The following is a 24,169-nucleotide window of genomic DNA, read 5'->3' on the forward strand; positions in this document are numbered from 1 at the left end:
AATTCTTATAAAAATGTCCATATTTTAAAAAATAAATTTTTTCTCTGTGTAGATCAAAATTGTTAAAAAATATTATCAATTTGTTAATATTAAAAATAATTGCTGTACGATTAAATTATCTGTCCTCTTAAATAAAATGTTATCAAAGTTGCTAAAATTAAAATTGTGATACACGACTATTAACCCAAAAACGGGGTCCAATAATCCTCGGAGCATATATATTTTATAATTGCAAAAAGAGGACACGATATATAACACACCTTTTTTTAACATATTAATAATTAATAATTAGAATAGTTGTTGGCTAATTTATAGTTATAATTACTTGATATTTTTTATTAATGTTAATTATTATTATCAATAATTTTATTTTGAATTTTTTGCTCAAAATTAAAGACACTTTGTTTTGTTATGTCTTATTATTAAAAATTAATTTTTTGAATTATAATTTATAATAAATTAACAATTAATCATAAAAATTAATAATCATTATAAACGTGAGCCAAAATATATGTTTAGTCTTAAAACTAAAAACAATAAAAAAAAGGGACTGTAAAATGAAAGGTTAATTAATAATTACATAATTATCATTATAAATAAAAATGTATACATCTATAAATATATAAATATATATTAATTCAATTTTTAGATTATATCGAGCTTTTAATAATTAGAAATAATCAGTCCGCAATTTTTTTTCTTAAATAACTTCAAGAAATATTTTATTTACTATCTTATTTTTATTATTTCGTTATTATTATAATTATTAATTATATAAATTGTTTGAACTGTATATAATCACACACATTATTTAAATAAATAAATTACGTACTAATTAATCTCACTACGCGGGACGGCCCGCTAAAGGCGGGAACAAAACTTAAAATTTAATCAATTAATAACTCGCGTATTTATTTGCGATAGAATTAATAAATAATAATTATTAATTAAAGCTCGATAAGTTTGTAAGGGCAATAATAAACATGTAAATTTATGAGTAAAGTGTATTTGATTAAGCATAAAAGACAAATTTTTTTAGACATCGCACTATAATATGCTATTTAATTACATTAATTATTATTATTATTATTATTATTATTATTGTGTAAGGAAAATACAATCGTATAGATTTATTGTAATTATAATCGCATTTTTTCTTCTTCATATCATCTTTCTTAATCTAAAACAGATTATTAATAATTGAAAATTTAATAATTATTGACAGCGTGGACGTTTATTATTTAAACAATCACAGGGTTAAAACGAGCCACTGTTAATTATTACAATAATCACAAATAGGCGACGATTTTTTGTCAAAAATGAAGAAGAAAAAATTTTAGATGCATATTATTATTATTAATATTAATATTATGATTATTATTATTATAATTGGATTTAATAATAATTTAGTGAATATTAATGTAATGTTTGTTTTCGTTATTAAAGTGTGTATATAGCAATACAATCCATGTATATTGTCTTTTTAAATTAAATAATGCCTTTACTTGAAAAATAATTCAACAACTTATTATGTTTATTATTATTATTGTTATTATTATTATTATTATATACGTTTTCAGGCATAATTTGTCATTAATATTTCACAAAGTCTTTCAAATGGTATATAATTTTTATAGTATTAAATAATTAATATTAATGTGCAAGTGTTCAAATAAATGAAAGAAAAAATGCATGATTTCATTTAATAATTATTTTTTATTTAATTTATTTTAAAATTATATTGACAGTCTTGTTTAAAAATTCTTACACGTAAAATTACAAAAACCTAATAAAATAATTGTTTTCATGTAAGATTAATTTCTTCAACTCTATATTGGTAAAATAGGACCATAATTCTCTGATAAAAGTCGACGGAAGTCCTAAATCCCATAATATTCCTTCAACAAATTCTTCGATTTCTTCCAAGTATGTTATTCTTCGCCGAATCTTGGACAATTTATAAAAAATCATTCTTCCGTACAACGGATACGCAATGTTTAATTTTTGTTCATCGATAACTTGATCCAAGCCCGCAAACTTCAAGCGGATCGCTAAATTATGCAAACTCATATGTAAAACGTCAAAAAATGTGATATTACTTACACCGACTTTATCAATTTTCATTTTTTGGAGCTCATTTAGACACACTTTTCTCAAATCATGGTAGCCTCTTTTAACAGCTTGTCGATTTCCCTCACAAACTGTTAACCCGGCTGATATTAACTTGACAATGTGCCGTTCAAGGATGGAATGTTCGTTATGATGTTTAAAAAACGTTTCACAATTAACAGCAAGTTGACCCTTTGAATCTCGAGCGTTAACGTCGACGCCAGCATTAAGAATAATGCTGCAAGTTTCAGCGCAGGGGTAGAAGCTTGACAATTGATGATGAAGAATTGTCTGTCTCGCTTGGTTGAGAATATTAACATCAGTCATCGGCTCGTCTAAACTCAGTAAATATTTAAGAATCGATTTTTTATGATGAACGTCGTGCATTACCGTAGATCTTCTAATAGAGCTCCGAGGGGTGTTAATATCAGCTCCTCTCGCTATTAATAATTTGACAATGTTGATATTTTCGAAGGAGATAGCACACAAGAGTGGAGTTTCGCCATGATTTTTCTTGGCGTCAATTTCCGCGTTATTTCCCAGCAAAAATTCCACTAATTCAGTGTTCGAACCAGTAACAGCGTGGTGCAATAGTCTAGAGCCACAGTCCGGTTCGGTTATATTCACATCTAAGCCCTGTTCAATGAGGTACTTTATGATTTCGAGGTGTCCACAGCGAGCGGCTATCATTAACGGTGACAAACGTATTTCAGACTTTGAATGAAGATTAGCACCCAAGTGATACAATTTTTTGAACAATTTGGTGTCTCCTTTTAAGGCTGCTAAATACAAAGGATTTTCATTCCCATACAGTGAATCCTGATCTAGATTAGCTTGTCGATAAATCAAATAGTCTATTAATTCCTCGTCACTGTTCGTCACGGCCGTGCATAAAAGAGTTGTATAACTAGGGAATGGTCGATCCTGGTCATAAACTATCATGTTGACATTGTTTCCTGGTTGATTCAATAATTCTTCGACAACGGTTACATTGATTTCTTTTGAGCTGATTTTTGGAATTTCCATACATTCAAGCGTAAGTGAATGGTTGGCAAACATTTTGTTTTCTACAACAATATGGATATTTTGTAATATTTTTTTTAACACAAGTTAACAGACATTTGACAATTTTATGATTTTTTTTTTTAATAAATCAGGCCGAGAAAATTATTTTAAAAAACTTGCATTTGTAATTTTTTTTCGAGCTTCGAAAATGGAATTTTTGAAAATAATTTTCATTGTTATCATTTATTTATTGTAAAAATTCTAAAAATTATCAAATATCTCTCAATTTTAGTATTATTATTTTCTCATCAAAAATAATTGTTTATATTAAATAACCCTGATAAAAAAAAGTATTGAGATAAAGAAAAAAGTATTGGTTTTCTAGTCAATCTAATACTTTTCAATACTTTTTTCTTTGTCTCAATACTTTTTTTTATTCAGATAATAACTATACCTACAAAATGAAGTAAAATATTATAAATATAAAATCATGTGAATGCGAAAAATTTTATGAATTTTTTATAAATAGTTAGGCTGCTTCATTTTAAAACAGTAATTGATATTTTTTTGATTCTCTAAAATTTACCTTAGAAGAAAAAAGTTCGTGCGGTAAATTAATAAAAAATTTCATTTAGGCACAGAAGATACAATATTACACGCTTTATATTAGCTTCACTTGTATGTCAGTTTGTCAGTATGTCAGTATGTCAGTATGTAACTCTCCGTGGGTAATTTGCGCGCCTGAATATTTTTGATAATCAACAAATAATAGTTTAAAAAAACTAAAAAATCACGCTTTTATAAATAAACCAAACTAAAAAGAAAAAAATAAATAATAGTTTAAAAAAACTAAAACACGCTTTTTATAGAAAACCAAACTAAAAAATAGAAAATAAATTTAAATTAAGAATAGTGTTAAAAATTTCAATAAATATAAATTAATAATAGTGTAAATAAAAAAATGTATTTTATTTTAAAAAAAGCGTGGGGTGCATGGTGTCAATAGTTATAAATATTTTATTGACAGATATGAGTAGAGTGATTATCATTTTGATAATATCTTAAAAAGCACCCCACGCTTTTTAAAATAAAATACATTTTTATTTACATTATTATTAATTTATATTTATTGAAATTTTTAACACTATTCTTAATTTAAATTTATTTTCTATTTTTTAGTTTGGTTTTCTATAAAAAGCGTGTTTTTAGTTTTTTTAAACTATTATTTTTTTGTATATTAACAAAAGTATCGGTGAAAAAATATGATTAGTTACTTGAAGTTTAACAGTAATGAAGAAAAAAAAAAAAAACATTGGTCTAACAATTTTTAGTTACTGTATTTTAAAATGAGACAGCCGAACCGTTTAAAGATTATTTGATTTTTATTAATATGAAAAAATTTTTAAAATTGTCTTATATAACTAAAAATAGTTTACTTACTCAGAATTCGCGTTCAAAATTTTAAAATTTTCAGTGGTAACTTTTAGAATGCACCCAAGCTTCACAAAAAGAAATGTTGACTTTTTGGAAAATTTTCTTTAAAAAAAAGTCAGAAATTAACAATCGTCAACTTAAATTCAACAAAACTTTCCGGAAAGAATTTTTATGCCATGTGGATAACTAGAATACAACGCTGGAATTGATTGTAGCGAAACACGTTGCAAGAAAACTGCAAATCACGGAAAATATGGAGACTATATATGGTGTATAGTCTCCATACTGTGCACTTCAAGTTTCAAAAATTTAAAACTGACTACTTAGATGGAGCCTACAGGTATTTTTTTTTTCTTCGAAAGTACACATTTTTTATAATCTGATGAGTAATTGTGTAATTTTAGTTTTACCTATATTTATTACGATGAATTATTAGTTTTTTATTACAATAATCACAAATGAGCGAACATTTTTTGTCAAAAATAAAGAAAAAAAAATTACAGTTGCATATTATTATTATTATTAATATTGATATTATTTTATTTTATTTTATTTTATTTTATTTTATTTTATTTTATTTCAATAAACAAACCCAACAGCCTAGGCCATTAACAGGGTTAATAATACAATCGTTAGTACATAAGAAAAATAAATTTTTGATGTATAACAAGATGACATAGCTAGCATAGTGATTTCATTCATTTATACTCATAAAAATTGCTGAGTAATTATTGCTTATCACTTATTAATTATTACCTATTAAAAATTACTTATTAACTATTAATTCATAATTGCACATCTTTAACGCCACTTAGTTGCTAGTTTGCCAAGTAACGCAGTTACATAGCCATTAGGACAATTCAACATATCAAGTGCAGGTTCCCATTGATAAAAGCGATTCACTGTATTAGAGATGCGATATATTGGCGTATTATGAGTATTATTATAATTTAATTTAATAATAATTTAGTGAATATTAATGTAATGTTTGTTTTCGTTATTAATGTCTGTATATAGCAATACAATCCATGTATATTGTCTTTTCAAATTGAATAATGCCTTTACTTGAAAAATTATTCAACAACTTATTATGTTTATTATTATTATTATTATAACTATTGTCATTAATATTTAACAAAGTCTTTCAAATGGTATATAATTTCTATAGTATTAAATAATTAATATTAATGTGCAAGTATTCAAATAAATCCCATAATAAAATTGAGATGAAATATATGTGAAACCAATTTATTCGTGATGTGATTGGTTGAAAATATTTATTCTCATTCTGATTGGTTAAAAGTGAATATAATATACATAAACGACACATAAATATATCATGACCATAAATATGAGGCGCGCGCTTGCGCGCGCAAATTTGAATTCTAGTAAAAGAAAAAATGCATGATTTTGTTTAGAAATTATTTTTTATTTAATTTATTTTAAAATTTCATCTACAATTAGGTTTGTTTAAAAATTCTATCATACACGTAAAGTTACAAAAACCTAATAATAGTACATTTGTCACCAAGGGCACACGGAGAAAAAAATTTTGCTATTGGGAAACTTAGAACTTTGATACGCTAACTAGCGGTTCAAAGTGTAACTACTCAAGGTAGGCTAATCTTGTATACATGTTTTTTTTTTTTATACAATTTTTTTACAATTATTCTACAATTAATTATTCTAATTATTTTACAATTACAATTATACAATTTTTTTATTTTGTTGAGGAAATTTTTTATGAAAATTATTTTTTTTTTTTTTTTTTTTTTTATTCTGAGTAATTTTTTTTTCTGAAATTATAATTATAAATATTATTATTATTATTATTATTGTAATAATAATTTTTATTATAATTATAATTATAATTATTATTTTTATAATTATAAATAACAGAAAATTTTTTACTAGAATCGTAAATTTACAAGCATGTATGGAAAACACACATTCCATGCTTGTAAAGAAGGACTTTCTTATAAACTCCGCCGTCCATCTTACGGCATGTGTACATGTGTAGCCTACTTTGAGTAGTTCATTTTTGAATACCAGAGGTCTAATACCTAAGCCACGCCTATCCTAAGGATCCCAATAGGAACTCTATTCGCTCAGTGCGAAGCCATGGTGGGGGAAAAACTTATTTACCGTCAGCGCCACGAGTGGCTATATCCGATACTAAGGGGGGATATTTTTATGTTTCGAGTTAGCTAAATATACAAGCGAATTATTATTTAAAAAGAAATACATAAAATGAGTCACAAAAGTTGTTGTGTTGTAAGTTGTAAGAATACAAGTAGAAAATGTGCTTGTCATTTTTATAAATTTCCAACAGCAAGTTGGAAAATAAATCAAAGGAAAAAATAAAATTAAAAATGATAAATTTAATCAATAAAAAAGTTTTCCCAGCTTTATTATTGAATTTTAATATGTAAATTTTAGTTAACAAACATAATCTATTTTTTTGTACTCAAAAACAATCAGCACTTTTAATTTGTAAAATTTTGAAACAATGAAAGATTTTGATAATTTCGTTGAATCAAAATTTATTTATAAAAAAAAAATAATTAAATGTTTATTCACGTTTATTCAAGTTTTATTATAATTTTAATTTTAAAAAAAATTTTTTTCTATTTTCTTTTTATTTGATTTTAATCTGACGTTAACCAATCTTTATGTGTGCTAACTTCTATGCTACTTTTTATGATATTAAAGTTAGCTGTCACTTGACCATTTTTTAATTTTATTTAACAAAAAAAATTGTTTCGAAATTTTTTTTTTTTAAAATTGCATTTTTAATTCATTAAATTTTTTAAATATCAATTTTTTTTTCTCAATTTTTTATCCAGTAATTTATTTATTAGAAAAATTCTTAAAATTATTAAATATCTGCTAAATTAATTTTCATCTACTTTTTCGGTATTAACTATACTTACATTTTATTTTTTAGTGCACAAGAACACTTTACGGTAACAAATATTTATTATAAATACTCCCTTTAATTAATAAAGCATTCTTTTATTTATTATTTAATATTATTATTACTAACAGCCATTCAATACATAATAAAATATATTACAATAGCCCCCTGTAGTTCAAACGTACCGTGGCGCTGAAGTTGTGCACAGAGCGAATAGTTGTTAGTTAGTTGTAAAAAGTTCCAGAAAATATGCGTAGTGCGCATGCGTTAGAGCAGGCCATAAAAGTTGCTCTTCCTGGAGTAAATTGCTGCCAGGAAGAGCGTACTTTCGGCTAGGAGAGCAAGAAAATTATATTTACAGTCTTGTTTAAAAATTCTTACACGTAAAATTACTAAAACCTACTTAAATTATCTTTTTTATGCAAGATTAATTTCTGCAACTGTGTATTGGTAAAATAGGACCATAATTCTCTTATAAAAGTGGACGGAAGTCCTAAATCCCATAACATTCCTTCAAAAAATTCTTCAACTTCTTCCAAGTATTTTATTCTTTGCTGAACCTTGGACAATTTATGAAAAAGCAATCCTTCGTACAACGGATACGCAATTTTTAATTTTCCTTTATTGATAACTTGATCCAAGCTCGCAAATTTCAAACGGATCGCTAAATAATGAAAACTCATATGTAAAACGTTAAAAAATGTGATATTACTCACACCGACTTTATTAATTTTCATTTTTTGGAGCTCTTCGAGACACGTTTTTATTAAACCATCGTAGCCTTTTTTAACAGCTTGTCGATTTCCCTCACAAACTGTTAAACCAGCTGATGTTAACGTGATAATGAGCCGTGTAATGATGGCATGTTTGGCAAAATGGTTAGAAATCATCATACAAACACAAGCAAATTGACCGTTTGAATTTTGAACGTTAAAGTCAACGCTGCAACTTTTAGCGCAGGTATCGAAGCTTGACAATTTATAATGAAGAACTGTCTGTCTCAAATTGTTGAAAATATGAACATCAGTTATCGGCTCGTCGAAACTCGGTAAATATTTAAGATTCGATTTTTTTTTATGAGTTTTGTATATTAGCGAAGATCTTTTAATAGTGCCCTGACCGTTGTTAATATCAGCTCCTCTCGCAATTAATAACTTGACAATGTTGATTCTTCCGTTGGAGATAGCACACAAGATTGGAGTTTCACCATTACGTTTCTTGGCGTCAATTTCCGCGTTATTATCCAGCAAAAATTTCACTAATTTATAGTTTGAACTAGCAGCAGCGTGGTGCAATAGGCTAGAACCACATTTTCGTTCGGTTATATTCACATCTAAGCCCTGTTCAATCAGGAACTTTATGATTTCGAAGTGTCCAAAGCGAGCGGCCAACATTAACGGTGACAAACGTATTTTAGATTTTAAATGAATATTAGCACCCAGGTGATACCATTTTTTGAACACTTTGGTGTCTCCGTTTACGGCTGCTATATACAAAGGATTTCTATTCCCATAAGCCGAACCAACTCGATTGGATTTTCGATTAATCAAATATTCTATTAATTCCTCGTCGCGTTTCTCCACGGCCACGCATAAAAGAGTTGAATAACGAGAACTAGGGAATGCTCGATCCTCGACAAAAACTATGCTGCTGATGTTGTTGTCTGGTTGATTCAAGAATTCTTCGACAACGGTTACATTGTTTTTTCTTGAGCTAATTTTCGGAATTCTCGTATTTGCCTGCCAGTCTGAACAAAAATATGGTTATTTTGTAATATTTTTTATGACACAAGTTAGCGGACATTTAACAATTTTTTGATTTTTTTTTTAATAAACCAAGTCGAGAAAATTATTTTAAAAAACTTGCATTTATAATTTTTTTTTGAGCTTCGAAAAATTGAATTTTTGAAAATAATTTTTTTTTGCTAAAATTTATTTATTATAAAAATTCTAAAAATTATCTAATATCTCTCAATTTTAGTATTATTATTTTTTAATTGAAAATAATTGTTTGTATTAAGTAATAACTATACAAAAATAAAGTAGAATATTTTAAATATAAAATCATGTGAACGCGAAAAATCGTATTAAATTTTTATATACAGTTAGGCTGCTTCATCTGAAAAAAGTAATTGAAATTTTTTAGATTTTTTTAAATTTACCTTAGAAAAAAAAAGTTCGAGCGGTAAATTAATAAAAAATTTCATTTAGGCACAGGAGATATATTAACAAAAATATCGGTAAAAAAATATGATTTCTTGAAGTACAAGAAAATGTAACAGTACTAAAAAAAAAAAAAAAAAAAAAAAAAACAAGTCTAACAATTTTTAAATAGTACGTTTTAAAATGAGACAGCCGAACCATTTAAAAATTATTTGATTTCTATTAATGTGAAAAAATTTTTTAAATTACCTGTTCGATTAATCAAATAGTTTATTAATCTCATGGCACAGTACATCGCGGCCATGCATAAAAGAATTTTACAATTACGGAGTGCTCGACCCTCGTTATAAACTATCATGTTGACGTTATTGTTTGGTTGATTTAATAATTCCTCGACAGCTGTTACATTGATTTCGTGTAAGCGGATATTCGGAATTTTTACACTTGCAAGCATGTTTGAAAGATTGGCCATTATAGGTATTGTTTTCTATAAAAATATGGTTATTTTGTAATATTTTTTATGACACAAGTTTTTAGACATTTGACAATTGTATGATTTTTTTTAATAAACCAGGCCGAGAAAATTATTTTTAAAAATTTGCATTTATAATTTTTTTTGAGCTTCGAAAAATGGAATTTTTAAAAATAATTTTTCTTGCTATGATTTATTTATTATAAAAATTATCAAATATTTCTCAATTTTAGTATTATTATTGTTTAATTAAAAATAATTTTTTGTATTAAATAAAATCTATACAAAATAAAGTAAAACATTATAAATATAAAATCATGTGAATGTGAAAAATCGTATGAAATTTTTATATAGTTAGGCTGCTTCATTTCAAAACAGTAATAGAAATTTTTTAGATTTTTTTAAATTTACTTAAAAATAAAAAAGTTCGTACGGTAAATTAATAAAAAGTTTTATTTAAGTGTAGAAGATATATCAACAAAAATATCGATGAAAAAATATGATTAGTTACTTGAAGGGTAACAGTACTAAAAAAAAAAAAAAAAAAAATAGGTATAACAATTTTTAGTTCCTGTATTTCAAAATAAGATAGCCGAACTATTTAAAAATTATTTAAATTTGATTAATGTGAAAAAATTTTTAAAATTGTCTTGTATAAAAATAGTTTACTTACTCAGAATTCGCGTTCAAAATTTCAAAATTTTCAGTGGTAAGATTTTGAATGTACCCAAGCTTTACAAAAACAAATGTTAACTTTTTGGACAATTTTATTTTAAAAAAAAAATCAAAAATTAACAATTGTCAACTTAAATTCAACAAAACTTTCCGGAAAGAATTTTCATGCCATGTGGATAACTAGAATACAACGCTGGAATTGATTGTAGCGAAACACGTTGCAAGAAAACTGCAAATCACGGAAAAAATGGAGACTATATAAGGTGTATAGTCTCCATACTGTGCACTAATGTGCAGCTCAAGTTGCCAAAATTTAAAACTGACTACTTAGATGGAGCCTACAGGTACTTTTTCTTTTTTAACTTCCCGCTAAGAAAATTGAAAATTTTCAAAAATCGGGAAGTTATTGTTTTTACCTCGTTTTTCGAAAATCGAGTTTTCATCAGATCTCGACGTTTTGAGGTCCTAGGAAGCTTCCCTGACTATTCCCGCAATGGTGTCTGTATGTCTGTATGGATGTGTGTGTGTGGGTGTATGTGTGTGTGTGTGTGTGTGTGTGTATGTGTATGTATGTATGTATGTAAACCTCTCATAACTTTTGAACGGCTTGACCAATTTGATCGCGGTTGGCGCCATTCGAAAGGGTTCGACTGAACTTATATCTTGAATACAAATTGGACCGATTCGGACCGATAAATTTTGAGAAATCTTAAAAAAACTGCGAAAAAATTTTTTTTCAAATGTGATTTTTTTTTAATAACTTTCAAACGGCTTAACCGATCAATTTCAAAAACTAATCAGCTCTTAACATCAAAAAACCACGTCGATCGCCACCAAGCCAGTCAAAATCGGTGCCAGTTGATTCGTTCGTGAGTTATCGTTGACGAAAGAAATCGAAAAAAAGTGTTTTTTTCGAATTACACTGAAATTTCTGGTCTGATCAATTTGTGTTTGAAAATATATCATAAAATTTTAAAAACTGCGTCAAATGCCACCCACCACGTGAAAATCGGTACATTGATTCAAGTGTTATTGCGGTTTGAAAATTCAAAAAATAGTGTTTTATTAAACTTCTATCAGACTTTTGAGCTCGCAGAGCTCAAAACTACACAAAAATTATATTTTTAAGCTCGAAGATCTCAAAAACGTACTAATTGCGATTTTGAGCGCTTAATTACGACAGTAGCGGGAAGTTGCAGGGATGGCCTTCAGGGTCAACCATTTTCCTAATTTTTTTTTTACTTTGAAAGTACGCATTTTTCATTATCTGATGAGTAATTGCGTAATTTTAGTTTTATCCATATTTATTACAATGAATTATTAGTTTTTATTATAATAATCACAAATGGGATACCATTTTCTGTCAAAAATAAAGAAGAAATAATTTTAGATGCATATAATCATTATTAATATCAATATTATGATTATTATTATCAAAATTGAATTTAATAATAATTTAGTGAATATTAGTGCATTGTATGTTTTCGTTATTAAAGTGTGCAGCAATACAATCCATGTATATTGTCTTTTTAAATTAAATAATGCCTTTACTTGAAAAATTATTCAACAACTTATTATGTTTATTATTATTGTTATGTACATTTTTAGGCATAATTTGTCATTAATATTCCTCAAAGTCTTTCCAATGGTACTCACCAGCAGTCTGACGTCACTTATTCAATGACACTGGTATATGGTACAGTACTCGTAATTAGATATTTAATAATACTATAAGTTAAATTAATCTACATTACGTTAAATCTCATTTTATATTTTCAATTCGCAAATTTCTAACTTCTAGCTTAAGGAGGTTCGAGCGAATTTAATGTAAAAAATAACTTCCAACTTTGAGCTTTGAATTTAAATATACGTATAAATAAATACGTAATTCATCTAATTCCAAAATTTCAAAAAGATTCACCGTTTAGTTACTTAGATATTAAATTTTAAAAATCCCATATTTTATCTTCTTATACACGGGCTCTTATGGCGGACAAACGTTTTGTCGAGACTTTAATTATTTTTTTCAATATTAACCTCCCAACTTTAACGGATAAAAAACTATACACAAGAAACTTGGATTATTGCAAAATATAAAAACAATTTAATAATAATACATTACCGATATAATTTTTGAAATATTTAAAGTCAAATTTTATGCTTGTAACTCGTTTATCGTCAGCCATTTATTCGAATAAAGATTTGACAACATCGCGTCAACAGCTGAGAAAAAAGGAAAGGATAGAAATATAGTTACAGCGAGAGAAATGTTTGACTCACACACTCATCCACGTCTCTGTTATGGGTATAATCAAGCGCGCTATTGCCAAATCTGTTTATCTATTCCGGCAAGTAATAAATACAAAAGTCATTTTATTACTTTATTTTATTAAATAAGTAAAAATCATCAATTATTAAATTGTTTAAATTATTTTATATTAAAATAAAAAATTTTGACGAATATTGGGAAAACTAAAATTAAAAAAAAATTTTAACACTATTTTGACTCATTAGTTACCCTCGAACTTCCTTAAAGTACAAGAAAATGTAACGATAAGAAAAAAAAACAGGTCTAACTATTTTTAGTTAAAGTAAAGTACCCAGTAGCTGCTCAGGAACCAGTACCTGCTCACGCCATGTATTTGTATATCTGCATTTGTGAATATAGATATACAAATACACAGAGTGGGCAGGTACTGGTTCCTGAGTAGCTACTCGGTACTTTACCTTACTGTATTTCAAAATGAGACAGCCGAACCATTTAAAAAATTATTTGATTCTTATTAATGTGAAAAAATTTTTAAAATTGTCTTGTATAATTAAAAATAGTTTACTTACTCAGAATTCACGTTTAAAATTTCAAAATTTTCAGTGGTAAGTTTTTGAATGTACCCAAGCGTTACAATAAAAAATGTTGACTTTTTGGAAAATTTTATTAAAAAAAAAGTCAGAAATTAACAATTGTAAACTTACATTCAACAAAACTTTCCTGAAAAAATTTTTATGCAACGTGGGTGACTAGAATACAACGCTGGGATTGATTGTAGCGAAACACGTGGTAAGAAAACCCAAAATCATGGAAAATATGGAGACTATATATGGTGTATAGTCTCCATACTGTGCAACTCAAGTTCCCAAAATTTAAAACTAACTACTTAGATGGAGCCTACACACTTTTTTTTTACTTCGAAAGTACACATTTTTCATTATCTGCTGAATAATTGTGTAATTTTAGTTTTACTCATAAAAATTTCTAGAATAATACCGGCTTTGAAAAAAAAATCAAAAATCGACTTTCTTTAAACAAATCAATATCATAATAAACAAAATCATTCTTACTAATAATTAAATTTTCAATTTATATGCAAATTTAAAAATCTATGCTAATAAATGGAGAGCCGTTTTTTTTTTGTCCGGTTATACTGCGAAAACTACTGAACCGATCGAAATAATATTTATACCATAAGATGCAGCATGTTTCGGAGAAGGTTTTAGTATATATGACATGTTGGTGATTACTTATCCGGAACCTATATTTTTTTGACTTAGAAATGATGAATTTTTATTGTAACTAAATTCATTCTATTCGATTGTCATTTGTTTAATAGTATATTACACACCTAGGGAAGTAAAGTAAGAAATGTCTCAGATCACATGTAATTGTCGGCCGAGGTGAAGCCGAGGTTGACAAACATGTGATCTGAGGCTTTCTTATTTACTTCCCGTGGAGTGTATAGGGGACGGACGGGCAAGACGGAGAGGGCGGGTAAAATGAATAATCGTTTTAAATCGCTAGTCGGTCGATAGAAACATTTTAGACAGCAATCTATCAATCTATTATGTAACTACACTTACCGTTATCGATAAAGCATTGGTTTTGCATACTTGTGGGAATTTTTTTTTATAAATATTGAAATTTAGGAAAAAAAATAAAATTTTAAATCGTAAGTATACAATACTTAGTTTAATGTTGTTAAGGACGATGCAGATTTGATTTTTTTTCTTCATATTCAGGACGCGGTTGATATTTTTGCGACGATTGTTTTGATTGAAATGTATTTTCCAATCAGTATTCGTTTTACGCGACCTGAGTATTCATTTTGCCCGCCCTGGTAGGGCAAAACGGATAATGTTGACTTTTTTTTTTTTTTTTAATTTCGAAGAAGAATTTCTTTGTTATTATTTTTATTTTACTTTAATTACAAACTTCAATTACCCAAAAAATTATTAGCCAAAGTTAAGAATGCATATGATTGTAATATATATTTGTTATTTCATTTTCAAATTAACATATCCGTTTTGCCCGTCCTTCCCCTACTATTTTTTTGCTCAACGAAGGCAGAAAGCGGCACTTTCGTTTAGCGCAGAGGGCCGAAAGTTGACGCTTTCTACCCGTTGAGCAAAAAAATAAATTTTCTAATTCTATTGGTTATGTTTAACTAGGCAGATTTCTTCACTTATGAGACCTGCAATTTCTTTAACTGAAACTTTCAATGCTCATTAAAAATTTTTTTTTCATATCAATTATTATTAATTTTTGTAAGAAAGACACGGGAATGTTATAATGATTGCACATTGAAAGTTACAATGAATATTTGCTAGAATAATTACATGGATAAAAGGTGCATGCCAATTCGATAGAATTTGGAATCTGTGCAAGTAAAAACAATACTCTAATTAAATTTCAAGTCTAGATCTAAAAATGCAATTCTATAAAGCGCCCAGAGGAGCGGGCGAGTAAAAGCTACACTGAGAGACAATTTTATTTAATAGTAATAAAAAAGTTTATTTGGACTTGAAAAGAAAACTCAGTTAATATTGATAAAATTATATTTCATATGAATAAAATTTTCTTAAATACTAATATATGTTTATTAAAATAGCCACGAGCGTCGCTTCCATTTGCTGTCATTTATACGAATATTAAGTCATTGAAACAAATCTAGTCTGAAAAAAAAAAAAATTAATATTCATCAATTAATTATAATATATTCAAATATATTTTCATGAATATCTCAATAAATAAATAGTATAAAAATTTTACAACGAGCCCTTCTCCTTTATTAGCCAAATAAACGTCTCTCAGTGTAGTTAAATAAGAAAAAAATGCATTAATTTGTATAATATTTATTTTTCATTAAATTTATTTCAAAATTAAAACAGTAATTACTCTTGTATAAAAATTTAAAATTCATATAAATTTTCCGTGCATTTAAAATTCATTAAATTGATGCGAAATTTTAAAAATCTTAATCCAAAAACAGAAGTTAATTACAATAACCTCTAATCAGACTTAACCATAAAAAAAAATGCCTTGGACCTAGCAAGCGGTCATATTTTATTTTGTAAAATTTTATCACAACTTTTCCCTAAAAATTCGCATCAACTAACAAAGAAACAAGCCTCAGTAACAAATAAATAAAAAATATTATAATTTAGTATTCTTCTGCGCCTTCAGCCTCTCCTTCAACAGAGTCAGTTCCAACTTCTTCGTAGTCCTTCTCCAAAGCAGCCAAATCTTCTCTGGCCTCGGAGAATTCGCCCTCTTCCATTCCCTCGCCGACGTACCAATGAACAAAAGCCCTCTTGGCGTACATAAGGTCGAACTTGTGATCTAATCTGGCCCAAGCTTCAGCAATGGCCGTTGTGTTGGACAACATACAGACAGCACGTTGGACCTTAGCAAGATCTCCGCCAGGTACCACTGTCGGCGGCTGGTAATTGATACCAACCTTAAAGCCGGTAGGACACCAATCTACAAACTGAATGGTACGCTTGGTCTTGATGGTCGCTATAGCGGCGTTTACGTCCTTGGGGACGACATCGCCTCGGTAGAGCATGCAGCAAGCCATGTACTTTCCGCGACGTGGGTCGCATTTTACCATTTGGTTCGCAGGTTCAAAACAAGCGTTGGTAATCTCCGCAACTGATAATTGTTCATGGTAAGCCTTTTCCGCGGAAATTACCGGAGCGTAGGTCACCAAGGGGAAGTGGATTCTTGGATAAGGTACCAAGTTTGTCTGGAACTCCGTTAGGTCGACGTTAAGTGCTCCGTCAAATCTCAACGAGGCCGTGATCGAAGACACTATTTGCCCGATTAGACGATTTAGGTTGGTGTATGTTGGTCGCTCAATGTCCAAATTGCGTCTACAGATGTCGTAAATGGCCTCGTTGTCGACCATAAACGCGCAATCGGAATGTTCCAATGTGGTGTGAGTCGTCAGGATCGAGTTGTATGGCTCGACAACCGCTGTTGATACCTGGGGCGCGGGGTAGATCGCGAATTCAAGTTTTGATTTTTTACCATAATCGACCGACAGTCGCTCCATTAAAAGCGATGTGAACCCAGAACCAGTACCGCCGCCGAAGGAATGGAATATTAAAAATCCTTGCAAACCGGTACATTGGTCGGCCAATTTACGGATTCTGTCTAATACCAAATCTACTATTTCTTTACCGATGGTGTAGTGGCCTCGGGCGTAGTTGTTTGCTGCATCTTCTTTTCCGGTTATCAATTGCTCTGGATGGAACAGCTGGCGGTAAGTTCCAGTTCGTACTTCATCTGAAAATAATTTTTCAAAATTAAATTTGGTCATTTTTATAAAGAAAATTAGTTAAAAAGTTTGGAAAATCCAAAAATTTACGCCTCATTCATTTTTTAAGAAAAAAATAAATTGTGGAATTGATTAAACAAAAAAATTAATAATTAAGTAATTTTTTACACAGTAAAAAATTTTGCGTCATTGCGTCAAAAAATTTTGTGTTAAAAATTTTTATGTTAAATATTTAACACTTTTTTGTGTTGATTTAACAAAATTAATGTTGAATTTACACATAAAACTATTAAATATCTAACACAAAAATTTTTAACACTAAGTTTTTCGACGCAATGACGCAAAATGTTTTACTGTGTACAGTATTTTTCATTTTTTTTTTTAAATCAGTGCCCGTTTTTCTTATATGTGCACGCGGTCTAAAAAAATCTAGCTTGATCAAGTGGCGCCATAGTTTTCACGTGAGAGAAATAAGAAAATTTCGTTTGTTTTTGTACGTGTGTATCGTAGTGGATTTTAATAAAAATTCAATATAAAAAAAAAAATACGTAAATTAGGCTACTGATATGAAATACGGCACCAGTTCATCGAATTCTTAAACTAATAAAAAAAGCCCGGTCTCGAAAAATCAATTTGTTCGGGAGTAATCGTTGATACATCCAAAATGGAGTGACATCAGAACGTCCACATAAAATTTTTTTCGATACGTTATTTTTTTTTCAAAATAGCAACATAAAATGATTTTAGAAAGTAAAAGATGATTTAATTCATCATAATACTTATATTATTGTACAAGTGCAATATGATTGTGATAGAGGCATTTAAAGACCACAAAATTGCTTGGCCTTGACGAGTCGAGTGTAAAACACAACCTCGAGCGCTTCGCGCTATGAGGCGTGCAAAAGCGCCACAACCGACATCGAGGTTTCTTAGGAAAATTTGAAAAAAAAAAAAAAAATAGGATTCATATAGTAATGCATGAAGACTAATTTTTTTAAACTCATTAAAAGTCAACAAATACTAGCTGAAATTAAAAATGAATTTATCTAATTTAATAAAATCGAAAAAATATTTTTAAGAAATAAAAAAAAAATTTTTAAATGCTTCTCGTTCTCAAAATGACTGACTGACTGACTCTTATCCTCTTAATTAAAATAGATGAAATAAAAATAAGTGTGAAGTTAAATAAGTATCGAATTATCGCAAAAATTTGGTCCCCGATTCCTTATTGGTTAAAAAATTAATGCGCGCGAAGCGCGCAATTTAAATTCCTAGTCATTTTTAAACTAGATCAAATTATTTATCATTAGAATAATTAGAAAAATTAGTTATTTATCGATATAATTTAACAAAGTGAAACAAAGAAGACAAAATTTTTTTTAAATTACGATAAAAAATCGTCTATAATAGATAAATTTCTAAAAAAATAAATTTTTCAATTGCGAAAATGGTTAAAGGACCGCGGAGTGGGGACAGGAGGGGATAAGGACGCTCTCAGTGGTTAACCAAGCTCCGGAGGGGGAATAAGGGCCTCCAATACACAAATTTTCCAACTTACCGACAACAGTAGGCTCCAAGTCTACAAAAACAGCTCTGGGTACGTGTTTTCCGGCCCCGGTTTCACTGAAAAACGTGTTAAAACTGTCGTCTCCCCCGCCGAGCATTTTGTCTGAGGGCATCTGCCCATCCGGCTGAATTCCATGCTCAAGGCAGTACAGCTCCCAGCAAGCGTTACCGATCTGAACTCCTGCTTGCCCGACGTGGACTGAGATACACTCACGCTATAAATAACATCGCATTAATCAATTTAGTCTTTAATTAAAACACGGAAAAAAATTCACACGAATTAGAAAAATTCTGAAAATTTTTTTTATACAAAAAAAATGTTTTTTTTTTTTCTGTTTAAATTTGTTAAAAAATTTCTCGGTAAAATAAATAAAATAAATCAAGTGTGTCATTAAACAAAATATCTAAAAATAAATTTATCCCACGTGGCACTTAAAAAAAATTAAAAAAATAAAAACTTACCATTTTTAAATAAAAAATAAGATCAAGATCCAATCACAAATCACAAAAAACTGTAATAAAATATTAATTACAAAACTCCGTTATATATTTATATAGTTTTCGGATGTATAAATATATATAATTAATGGTGAAGAATGTAAAGTAGAGATAAAAAAACAGAAGTTGCCGGCGATTGAAACGTTCTAGTACGTTCTGGCTTGGTTTGTCTTGCCGCGGGACTTTTATAGCCTCGGTGACCCCACTTTCTCGTTACCAAGCTCCACGCGACTTATTCTTGAAATTAAACCTTAATTTTTAACTCTATTTAATTAATTAATTAAAAAATCCTTATTCAAATTATTTCTAATCTTTACTATTATTTTATTTATTATTTTTACCTTCTAGGAAAATTATAAAAATAATAAAATAAATATTTTGGTGATGACAATTTACAATAAAAAAATAATTAGAATGTACCAGTGAACGAATTTAGAATTCTTGTACCTAGAGGAATACCTTTGACTTAATAAAATGAAATAAACATAGTCCTTGTTTCCGCTGCGTCGAGACAACGGCTAAAAATAGTATAAAGGCTTACATATAAATATATATATGAGTAATGAAGAATATGCTCTCTATCTCTATATTATGCGTCCAACGAACTTCTTCTCTGGAAAATCAAGTTAGTATTTTTTTATTAATATTAAAATAGTTATTAATTAATAATTTAACTACAACTGGGTTTTAATAATAGCTATTGCATGTAATAAAAATATATTTTAACGTCCGAATGCACAAACAGTTATTCTGACACGGTTCATGAAGGGGCCGATAACCTGGAGTGCCCGTGAAATTAAAACGAATTTATTATTAATATTGTTCCTAATGGTAATCATTTGTTTAAGGAAATTCGAGCGTAACTGATGAGTCAAAATAATGTTAAAATTTTATATAAATTTTAGTCTTCCCAATATTCGTCAAAATTCTTTAATTTAATTTAAAATAATTTAAACAATTTAATAATTGATGATTTTTACTTATTTAATAAAGTAAAGTAATAAAATGACTTTTGTATTTATTACTTGCCGGAATAAATAAACAGATTTGGCAATAGCGCGCTTGATTATACCCATAACAGAGACGTGGATGAGTGTGTGAGTTAAACATTTCTCTCTCTGTAACTATATTTCTATCCTTTTCTTTTTTCTCAGCTGTTGAAGCGATGTTGTCAAATCTTTATTCGAATGAATGGCTGACGATAAACGAGTTACAAGCATAAAATTTGACTTTAAATATTTCAAAAATTATATCGGTAATGTATTATTATTAAATTGTTTTTATATTTTGCAATAATCAAAGTTTCTTGTGTATAGTTTTTTATCCGTTAAAGTTGGGAGGTTAATATTGAAAAAAATAATTAAAGTCTCGACAAAACGTTTGCCCGCCTTAAGAGCCCGTGTATAAGGAGATAAAATATGTGATTTTTTAAATTTAATATCTAAGTAACTAAACGGTGAATCTTTTTCAAATTTTGGGATTAGATAAATTACGTATTTATTTATACGTATACTTAATTTCAAAGCTCAAAGTTGGAAATTATTTTTTTATATTAGATTCGCTTGAACTTCCTTAATATTGTTGCTAATTGTAATCATTTTTTTTAAGGAAATTCGAGCGTAACTGATGAGTCAAAATAATGTTAAAATTTTATTTAAATTTTAGTTTTCCGAATATTCGTCAAAATTCTTTATTTTAATTTAAAATAATTTAAATAATTAAATAATTGATGATTTTTACTTATTTAATAAAGTAAAGTAATAAAATGACTTTTGTATTTATTACTTGCCGGAATAAATAAACAGATTTGGCAATAGCGCGCTTGATTATACCCATAACAGAGACGTGGATGAGTGTGTGAGTTAAACATTTCTCTCTCTATAACTATATTTCTATCCTTTTCTTTTTTCTCAGCTGTTGAAGCGATGTTGTCAAATCTTTATTCGAATAAATGGCTGACGATAAACGAGTTACAAGCATAAAATTTGACTTTAAATATTTCAAAAATTATATCGGTAATGTATTATTATTAAATTGTTTTTATATTTTGCAATAATCAAAGTTTCTTGTGTATAGTTTTTTATCCGTTAAAGTTGGAAGGTTAATATTGAAAAAAATAATTAAAGTCTCGACGAAACGTTTGCCCGCCATAAGAGCCCGTGTATAAGGAGATAAAATATGTGATTTTTTTAATTTAATATCTAAGTAACTAAACGGTGAATCTTTTTCAAATTTTGGGATTAGATAAATTACGTATTTATTTATACGTATATTTAAATTCAAAGCTCAAAGTTGGAAGTTATTTTTTACATTAAATTCCCTCGAACCTCCTTAAGCTAGAAGTTAGAAATTTGCGAATTGAAAATATAAAATGAGATTTAACGTAATGTAGATTAATTTAACTTATAGTATTATTAAATATCTAATTACGAGTACTGTACCATATACCAGTGTCATTGAATAAGTGACGTCAGACTGCTGGTGAGTACCATTTACGGCGATGAGGTCAGGCAGGCGGGAGCATGTTTTTTATTTTGTTTTTGTCTCTTTTCCAGCTGAAAACCCACGCTGGAGAAATAAAGGCATGTATACATGCATGCATAGGATGTATGGATGTATTGTTGAGGAAGTTAAATATTATTTTTTTGTTATTGTTGTACTAGATTTACTGAGTATGTAGGGATCGCTTTGTCTGGAGGCAGACGGATAATTAAGTTAAGAGACTCTAGTCAGACTCGAGACAATTGCTGTATATGTATTATATGTAGAATAATGCTGGATGTCATTTGGTATGGAGAAAATTCTGGATAGCAGTGGCGAAAATCGTGGGAATATATTTAAGTTTTTTTTTTAAGTATCGATTGGCGAGTATTTACTTACATGGGGTTCCAATGACAAGTGAAAGTTTCTTTTTTATATGAATTTTTTTATTTTTTTATTTATTAATCTCGTTACAAAAAAAAAAAATTGAATTGGTTTGGTTTTATTTTTTATTTTGAGTTATTTTATTATTGGGAAGATAGGAGTTTATTTTTAATTAGATTTATTGTTTTGGGATTTTTATTGTTTTTTTACAAATTATTATTTTTAAACTAGCAATCTGGCAGTCACTACGTGACTGCCTGTAAACTATAAATAAATAAAATTTTGTTTCATTAAATAATGACTTTTGTTAAATTGCACTGTACTTTTTTAACTATTGACGTTTTAAAAGATATAAGCTCATTCCGATGTTACACTTATCAAGAGCTTTTATTTGAGTACCCACATCAATTTTTCATATATTTACATATATTATATATATGTATATATGAAAAATATATCAAAAATGCATGTGGGTATTCAAATAAAAGGTCTTGATGAGTGTAATGTCGGAATGAGCTTATATCTTTAAAAATGTCAGTAGTTCACAAGATATTTGTTAAATTGCACTGTAATTTCTTAAAAATTGACGTTTTAAAAGATATAAGCTCATCCCGATGTTACACTCATCAAGAGCTTTCATTTGAGTACCCATATGCATTTTTCATATATTTTTCATATATACATATATATAATATATATAAATATATGAAAAATTGATGTGGGTACTTAAATGAAAGGTCTTGATGAGTGTAACATCGAGATGAGCTTATACCTCTAAAAATATCAATAGTTCACGAGATACAAGGTCATTTCTTAATTATGAATTTAGAGATAGAGCATTTTCGAATGCAGCCTAAATACTTATCATCATAAATTGACTATCGGTGAAAATGATATGAAACCTTGAAAAGGCACAACTCCAGGTCAAGACTTTTCCAACGATACCAAATTTAACCATATAAACCCACTTTATCTTATAAAAACACTGGCCACAAAATTTTGCTTATTCTCTTAATAATATCGATAATGAAATTTGTTTGCAAAAAAATTTATAAAATTAAAAAAAAATTGTTTTATTTACGATGATAAGAATTAAGTTTTTCTTATCAGATTTATTACGATTCATTATTTTGAAATTTTGTAATATTTATTGTTTTTTTACAAGAATTTATAAAATATTATTTTTAAATAATAATAATAATTTTTACTATTATTATTAATTTAATTAAAAAAAAAAACTTCCTCCCACAAACAGTAGAGAGAAGAAGAAGAAGGTTGGCAAGTATTTAAAATAAAAAAATAATTGAGCAAACATATAGCCAGCAGCCTTACATTGAAGAATAACTTTCAATAGTATATGATGATAATAGTTGAGAATTTTATCTGTATTTCGTCATGCTCCAGCTCCTAAATAATCGAAGCATGACCAGACTTCTTCTGACTTCTTTCTAACATATACAACATATAATATAATTTACATTGTAATATTTTCATTCTAATTTATTTATATCACAATAACATATAAATAATAAATAAAATCAATCCAGCACATCTTCAGAGCTATGTACTTATCAAATTGATAGTTAATCTCTTAAGTAATGACTTGATGAGCTTGAAAACGACCCAAAATGATAATAAAAATAAAACATAATTAATTGAATATTAATTTAGAAAAAAAAATCGCCTCTTTAGATAATAATTGTTGTTTTTATATTTGTTAGTATAAAATTTATTTACTTAAACATTTGCAGGCGTCATTGAATCGTGACTCTCCGTGGGCGAGGATCTTGAGTGCATTATACACTTACACGCATATTTCTTATATTTATATATTACTACATGTAAACCGTTCGGCCTACTCTCCTTCTATTCTGAATAACGTCACGGTTTCTCCAACCATATAAGGCTGACT

The 24,169-nt window shown here is 28.1% G+C and overlaps 2 protein-coding genes across 3 annotated transcripts; both read right to left on the bottom strand.

Annotated features, from left to right (window-relative positions):
- Positions 1–1,751: 1,751 nt before the first annotated feature.
- LOC123265912 (putative ankyrin repeat protein RF_0381) lies at positions 1,752–11,128 on the bottom strand. 2 transcript variants are annotated; one of them, XM_044729888.1, is made up of 2 exons: positions 10,773–11,128; positions 1,752–3,176 (listed from the first exon to the last, which is right to left on the bottom strand). In XM_044729888.1, the coding sequence occupies exon 2, from the start codon at positions 3,166–3,168 to the stop codon at positions 1,777–1,779; it is 1,392 nt and encodes a 463-aa protein (XP_044585823.1). In that variant the 5' UTR covers positions 3,169–3,176; positions 10,773–11,128; the 3' UTR covers positions 1,752–1,776. The 2 variants fall into 2 exon arrangements, with proteins under 2 accessions (XP_044585823.1, XP_044585824.1); XM_044729889.1 differs by lacking the exon at positions 10,773–11,128 and adding an exon at positions 4,555–4,587.
- Positions 11,129–16,207: 5,079 nt separating this feature from the next.
- LOC123265913 (tubulin alpha-1 chain-like) lies at positions 16,208–19,536 on the bottom strand. Its single transcript, XM_044729890.1, has 3 exons — positions 19,357–19,536; positions 18,887–19,109; positions 16,208–17,336 (listed from the first exon to the last, which is right to left on the bottom strand). Exons 1-3 carry the CDS (start codon positions 19,357–19,359, stop codon positions 16,210–16,212), a joined length of 1,353 nt encoding a protein of 450 aa, XP_044585825.1. The 5' UTR covers positions 19,360–19,536; the 3' UTR covers positions 16,208–16,209.
- Between the last annotated feature and the right edge of the window lie 4,633 nt (positions 19,537–24,169).

The sequence above is a fragment of the Cotesia glomerata genome, linkage group LG5 (assembly GCF_020080835.1).
Source record: "Cotesia glomerata isolate CgM1 linkage group LG5, MPM_Cglom_v2.3, whole genome shotgun sequence".
In the NCBI taxonomy this organism is placed as follows: Eukaryota; Metazoa; Arthropoda; class Insecta; order Hymenoptera; family Braconidae; genus Cotesia; species Cotesia glomerata.

What these genes read in the sequence shown, in the direction of transcription:
- LOC123265912 (XM_044729888.1), bottom strand. Translation starts at nt 3,168, where the DNA reads ATGTTTGCCAACCATTCACTTACGCTTGAATGTATGGAAATTCCAAAA.
- LOC123265913 (XM_044729890.1), bottom strand. An exon ending in CTTGGAGCCTACTGTTGTCG is followed by an intron (nt 17,337 to 18,886) that starts GTAAGTTGGAAA and finishes AATTATTTTCAG; the next exon opens with ATGAAGTACGAACTGGAACT.